Source organism: Hemicordylus capensis, chromosome 5 (assembly GCF_027244095.1).
Source record: "Hemicordylus capensis ecotype Gifberg chromosome 5, rHemCap1.1.pri, whole genome shotgun sequence".
Classification (NCBI taxonomy): Eukaryota; Metazoa; Chordata; class Lepidosauria; order Squamata; family Cordylidae; genus Hemicordylus; species Hemicordylus capensis.
Window position 1 is genome coordinate 208,697,888 of NC_069661.1, and position 7,560 is coordinate 208,705,447.

Sequence of the window (7,560 nt, forward strand, 5' to 3'; positions counted from 1 at the left end):
AGTTTAGACTACTAAATAAGAACACTGAACAGAATTAAAATTTAGCAAAGAGACTCTGGTAACATAATAATAAAAGCCAGGTGTTTGCCCTTTAAAATATATATATATTTAAAAACATCTTGGATGCTGTCCTTGTTTTGTACACTGCCCTGTGAGTCTGTGGATTGGGCGGTATATTAATTTTTTAAATAAATAAATAAATCTCAATTTGTAAACTGATCAAATGCATCCTGACTAACGTTATGCACCTGCTCCTAACAGCATCACATGCACAGTACTTCTGAAGCATGGGCTTTAGACGTACTGCTTTTGCAGTACTTCTGCAAAGTACTTTTTGCACTTTTGCTTTTGCAAAAAGAGTACAACCATTTTAGCCACTTCCCATCGTGCTCCAGAAGCACTGCATTTCTTCGGGTCAAATTGTTGCATTCTTGCACAGAAGTGCCTGGTTTGGAAGCTAACACTGTGCACATTCCACTGTTAGGGGCACACACACTGTATTAGACAGATGTCAGCCACCATGATCATGCAGACAAACTGTGTAGACTCAGACAAATACACAAACACTATCAACTTCTTGCTAATTAGACATTACAAGGAGTATCTGGCCGCTACAGACATATTGTGTGAGGGGAGGAAATATTTGTTAAAAGAAACATGTGACAGGGCATTTCTTCATGGTGTTCTTGCCCTGCTCCTATTCTCATTGGGCATATGGAAACACTAAAATGGATGATGGCTAACATGTAGTTTGTAGCTATGCAAAGAACACTGTAGAGACCTACTGACACAAAAGTTTTGGAGTGAGTACCAGATATTTAAAATGCTAAAGGGGTAAGATGGGTTGGGGAAATAGCCATATGTTCAAGCTACAGTGGATGCATCTTAAGTTTCCACCATAATCAATGTAGCAAACTACAGAATAACTACATACCTTGTTCATGTAAGTTCACAGGTGGGTTGCTGAAGTCTAACAGCATCCCCACTGCTTAAAATAGGCATTCTGTATTGCCACATGTTCTTTAACTATACTCTATTGTTAATACCAAGTGCTGTTACAAAATAACTTAAGTAAAGTTTTGCACTTTTCAGACAAAAGACTTGACAGATACTTTGAGAGATAACATGGCATCATTGACAAATCAACCCATCAACAAACCTAAAGTTCCTTCTTCAAGCAGCTTTTCTTCAGTTCCATCTATGGGCATTGGAATGGGGTTTTCGTCGCCTGCCGAAAGCACTAAGAGAAATGGACTAAATGCTAATATGGGATTTCAGCCTTCTGGATTCAGCATGGGGGTTGGCACTGCAAGCCAGAATTTCTTCAGTAATGCTGGTGTCACTGGAATGGCCAACATGAATATGTTGCCAACAGCTAACATGCCAACTTATAGCCCTATGAGCACTACAGCTGCAGTTTCACAGCCAGCACAGCAAAGCAGGCCACCTGATATGTCTCCTTTAGATAGCCTGTTTGGGCCTCAAAAACCCAAAGTTAGCATGAATCAATTGTCACAACAAAAAACAAACCAGTGGCTTAATCAGTTTGTACCTCCTCAGGGTACCGGCAGTTCTGTTTTGGGAACACAGATGAATGTAGTGGGACAATCTGGCTTTGGCTTACAGGGAAATCCTTTCTTTAATCCTCAGAACTTCTCACAGCCAACAAATAGCATGACAAGCAGCAGCTCAGCTAGCAATGACTTAAAAGACCTCTTTGGGTAATAGTTTTAATCCTGGGCAAGCTATTTAACATCTCTTTATGTCTGATAAAAAGCTGATTTGAGGAAACTTCATCTAGCAAAATGGACAAGAAAAAAAGCTCTTTCCAGGATGACTTAGTACTACACTTTATTTGCCTATGCATTTGTTTTTCTTAGGCATTGAATGGTCCCTGTCCCTAATTTTACAGTTTTGAGGTCAGGTCGTATCAATTCAACTACCCAAAGTTATGAAAAATCAGAAACTGCATACCTCACAACTTCAGGAATTTATCTTCTGACCACTGTAGTTCTACAAATAAACATGCATCTTACAAATAAACATAAGCAGTTAGGTGGCAGTTGCTGATAGGTTAGGCTCACCAAATGCACAAGACTTTCAAATCTGTGCTAAACTCTGGTCTGTTGATCTTGTATTTTCCAAATTTGGTATGATATTGAGTTCTAAATACATTTTGGTATAGGATGGGTTGTAGTTGGATGCATGATTTGTATGGAACGTTCTGTAAACATACAAGACTAAGGTTTTGAGGAGAAATAAAGATAGTTTGCATCACTGTATAGTTAACGCAACAAGTAGATACTCCACAATAGTAGAGAATAAGATATATTGAAAAAGAATGGTTTCCTTCCACAGAGAGATTCTCTTTATGTCCCAGAAAACTACTGCTTGGGTGGTCATACTATGTAACTTGCCTACTGATTCCAAATGCCAAAATGTCAGCCCTGTACAAAAGAAGCCATAATGGTGATCTTGAAAATCTTACCTACAAAATGTAAGATAACTTAATCATGCTTATGTTTATACTTAATATCTAGTCACTAAAAATATACAAGTGCAAATTAATGAACAATTTTTTTGGATCATCCTATAAAGAAATTTTATCACTTTAGAATTTAGAAGTTACTTTCATCACACTGAATTTTTCATCAAGTGTTATGGAATGGTCTTGCACCTCTTCAGCTTCTGGCTGCTTCCGAGACTAGTTTGTCAGCCCTCGGATAATACTTGTTATGGATTCAGTCAATAGACTCGAATGGATTTATTTAGATTTGAAAGTACATTACAAAGTAAGATGATGGAGCAGTGTGTTAAAACAGGTTGTTTAATTTAGTCCAAACCATTCTCTATATAGTTTTCAAAGTCATCTGAATGGAAACTCTTCTAATGGCAGACCTGGAAGTTTTTGCAAGGTTTTTTTGTTTGTTTGTTTTTGCATCTTGGAAGTATTGCTCCAAAAACACTTCCCTAAACCAGAAGCAGCAGTAACTCCTGCTTAGCAAGAGAGGAATATTGTACACCTTATGGTAGAATCTCTACCCTGCCAGCTATTTCTACTGGGCTTTAACTATTTCTTTCCTAGGAATTTTGGGACCTTTCTTACATAATACTTTGGACTATAGCTGGTTATTTTGAGAAGGAAGGAATTAGTTACCTTTTTTTATAGAAAGCCTACACACTTTATTTTTCAAAGCCTTTCACTGATTTGTTTCCATTTGCTGCTTAAGAAACCAAAGGGCCTTATGCTGTAAATGTGAGTTGTATTTTGTTAAATTATATTACCAATTTTAAGCAGTAATAATGTTCAATATATCTTATAAGAACTTTGTATTATAGCTGCTGCCTTAGTACTTTTATTTTGTATCTTTGGGACCAGTGATAAAATTGTGTTTAAGAAAACCTCCACTCATGTTATTTATGTGGTGTTGATACTCTCACTGAACTATGCTTAATTAGCTACATAATTTTGTTTATTAAGCTACATAATGATGTTTATTAAATGTGTTAAAAAGTGTACATGCAGTTCTTTGTATGGTCTCCAGGTTTCTTAAAACCCAGAATTCACACTTATGGCTTAGAACAATTTTCCCAGTGTTAAAAACAAAGACACCGGGGGCGAGCGGGGGAGGAGGACAGCTCAGATGTACAAAACTCTCATACAGCATGTGCAAAGCAAACTTCTTTTTAAAAAAGATTAGCTGTTTGCTTGTAAAATCACATACCCACATTTAGGGATTGCCTTAAATCAAAACAATATGACTTCGGTACTTACAACACTTCTTTGTTAATGGTTTGTAGACTTTCAGATTTGATGATTTCATTGAGCCTTATTGAGGGGAGAGAATGTTAGTCTGATTCCTGTCAAGAAGTGATGTGGATACAGATCTCTATTTCAGTGCTACATATAGTGTGAGCTTTGATCCTAATTGAAGAATGCCGGTCTTGTTTGTCATTATTTGTTTATAGTTGAAATTCTGATATGATCTAAGGCTGTAAGCAAAATATACCTTATAATAATGGGAGGGACAACAGCCCTTCCTATCTATTCAGCATAAGTGTTTGTGAAGCACCTGGGTACCTGACTGTTGTCTCAGTTACAATGTCTCTGTGTTAATGTTTTTGCTCCTTAATACAGCGTAGTCTGTATGCTGCCCTAAATTAGTCATAATCTGGATGCTGCCCATTGTGATTAGTTTTTGGAAGATACCAGAGAGGAACAAAAATTGTCTTTCAATATAACATGAATTGTTCTCCATGCACTATGTATCAAATGAATTTCTAGTAAACTTGTTTCTTCAAAGATAGTTAAAGTGAGAGAATATGGATTTTAAATTATGTAACAGTTGTGTGAGGAAAGGGAAAATTTCACTGTTTTCCTGGCAGAGATGTTTGCTTAGCCTCTCTAGCATCTATGAGGTGGCCAATTCTTTAGGCAATTGTGGTATATTTAAATGGGTTTCATCCTATTTAGACTGGATTCCCTATAAAGTTTGTTGATAAAAAATCTCTCTGACCCCTGAATGCATACAAGCGTCATTACAGCTTTCTTCCTTTTACAGTGAGCCAAACCAAGGAGCTGCTATGGCTCAATAGGATGCTTGGATAATGTTAGTGGTACCTACACTACCTTTCCTTTCTAACTCACCTGTTCATTATGACTGGAAATTTATACTCTATCAGCACCTTTTATGAGACTTGACAGGGTTCACTAGCACAAGTGTGATGGTTGAAAAGCCCTGTAGTGTGGAGGAAGATAAAAGTAAAGTAAATTCTTTAGTGTACACTTGATGAATTGGCCTTATTTAAAAAAAAAGTATGATTTTAATTACTGAAGGTAAGCTACTACTCATTCCCATTGTTAGCTTCATAGATGCCTTGGTACAAATTTCTAAAGTGACTTCAAAAATAGATGCAAAGTATTTTTAAAAATACTTTCAAGTTTCTCCTCTTTAACAGTGATCAAACCCTGTTTGCTCAGCATGAACTGAAATTTTAACTGAATAAACTTTTGCTGGTCTCAGGAAAGAGCATGAGCAGTGTTGTCTCCCTAGTTAACTGTCCTGGTGGAGGGGGCAGAATACCAAGTGATCCTTGGAAAGATAGTACAGGTTAGTTGCTGCAGTTCTTCTGTTGCAAAAAAGATCATTTGGAAGACCACTAACCTTCTCTGTCTCTTATGGGAACAGTTCCCACCCCAGAGGAATCTGAAAGTACTACTTAAGGAAGGAACATTTTATATTGAGTAATTCTTATGGTTTCCCCCATAAAAATAACAATATAAAATGAGCCTACTCTTGTAGAAATGCAATGGTAAGAATAAAAGCTGTAACTTGATCTGTGGCTCTAGAACAGGGCTGCAGAACTTAGGCCCTCCTGCAGATGTTAAGACTACAATTCCCATCATCCCTATTGGCCACTGTGGCTGGGGATAATGGGAGTTATAGTCCAACAGCTGGAGGACCAAAGTTGTGCAGCCCTGATGTAGAGCAATACTGTAATTTATATGGACAGCTTTATTCTTTAAGAAGCTGAAATTCAAACTTGTACTAACATATAAGTAACATAGTCTTCTGCTGCTTTTTAAATATATATATAAACATATATATATTTACTTAAACACAAAACTGGCAAGCAGTTGGACACTAATGAGTTTTGTTGTTACTTGATTATTTCAGTGAGAGTGTCAAATTTGTGACAATTTTCAGTTTTTCAAGATAAGTTCCACATGGAAAATTATTTATATACCCATGAGATGAATACATCAATCTAAAGAAAACTGCTGTCCACCTCCCAGTCATGTGTTTCAAAATGGACTTTGTGGATTTTCTGAATTTAGATGAGTTTGTACCATTTAAGGTTTTAAAAATTCCGTTTTTAAAAACAGTTATTGGATATTGCCTATGTGTGTCTTTTTGGTAATGTAATATATACTGACGTTCACATGAATTGGTGATTTCATTAATCTGAAACCCAGATATGCTGGATCTGTTGTGGCAATCTGCATTCAGACAGAAATTGACTTTACTGTATACCCAAGGTTATTACCTTGATAGTTTCTTGGTTTCCAGTCCTGGCTTCATCTAAATCTTCAAAACAAATGGGTCCCTTCATACAGAAACTTGTAAAAAATAAATAAATAAAATAGTGATTTACTTTGGAGTGCTAAAATTCAGGCAGTTCTGAACACTGTATAGATTTCCCAAGTTGGAAGTTGAATGTCAAAATGGCTTTATATGCATTGAACTCAGGCCTGGTTCAGAATAGTTAAAATCTAATAGTACAGTCTCTCCTTTAGTGACAACTTTATGTTTAGACTGTAAGGCATTAACATTATTGTGTGTGAAGTGGTGATGTTACTCGAGTGTTACTGTGGTTCATGATCAACAGAATGGTTGGAGCATGGCATTCTATTTTGGTTTATTGGCCTTAATGGCTCTTCAAAACAAATCTATTCTTATATCAACTTTTAAGATTGGTAATACTTAATATGTAAAATGTACAGTGATGGTTACAATAAATTCTTACCACTTTGTACTGTGAATGAAAAATTGTGTAGTTTTGAAATCCTGAATGATGTTGCTTTATTGAAATAAAAAAACTTTTCATATTTTCAGCTTTTTAAGTGAGTGGGTTGTATTCCAAAATTCAGTGCTTCTCGAAACTAAGAAAATGTGCAAGTTGTCCAGTGTTTCAACTTTACTAGTAAACAACTGAATATTAGCAAACCCCTTTACCCTTCAGATACTGCCTATTAGTAACTCCTCCAAATTATGGCAAATTAAAGTAGATCACAGGAACATTGTTACTGATAGAAAACTACAGAGGCATACAAAGATGGGACTTGGTCTCCTGCTCGGAAGTAGAAGGTCTTGTAAGACAATTTTAAAAAGGCAGAGCCCCTGGAACCGATTATATTACTATAGAGGTGATTCTGTCTAACCTAGACTGATGGGTTCCAGTTTTAGCCTCACTGTTCACGTTTATTGATAATACGGCAAAAATTCCACCACAATGGGGAGTGGCGATAATAGTCCCAATATACAAAAAAGGTAAACGGAGTGATTCTGCAAATTATAGGCCTATAAGCCTCCTGAGTGTGATTAGTAAAATTTATGCTAAACACTTAGCAATTAAGCTGGTGGACTGGATTGAGGAAAAGAACATTCTTGCTGTTGAACAGGCTGGCTTTCGAACAGGTCGATCTACAGAACATGCCCTGACCCTCCATTATCTTGTTGAAAAATATACAGCTAAGTTGGGTGCTGCACTTTATACTGCATTTATAGATCTGAAATCGGCATTTGATTCCATATCAAGAGACAGGCTCTGGCAAAAACTAATAGATTTGGAAATTGATAAGAGATTACTATTATTAATTTATAAACTATAAGAAGTCTCGATTGCGGGTCCGCTGCAACCAGTATGGTTATTTAATGTCAGATGTTCCAACTAGTAAAGGGGTAAAGCAGGGTTGTATTTTGGCACCTACTTTATTTAACATCTATATCAACTCAGTGGTGAGCTGTTTATCTGACATGTCTATGCACCCTCCAAAAC

General features: G+C 36.5%; 1 protein-coding gene across 2 annotated transcripts in view; it reads left to right on the forward strand.

Annotated features, from left to right (window-relative positions):
• The window catches only part of SCYL2 (SCY1 like pseudokinase 2), a 45,624-nt gene extending 39,008 nt beyond the window's left edge, over positions 1 to 6,616 (forward strand). For both annotated transcript variants that reach the window (XM_053255819.1, XM_053255818.1), the window contains exon 18: positions 1,093 to 6,616. In XM_053255819.1, coding sequence (XP_053111794.1) covers positions 1,093 to 1,725 — 633 coding nt within the window. In that variant the 3' untranslated portion in view covers positions 1,726 to 6,616. The remainder of the gene's footprint in view (positions 1 to 1,092) is intronic.
• Positions 6,617 to 7,560: the final 944 nt, after the last annotated feature.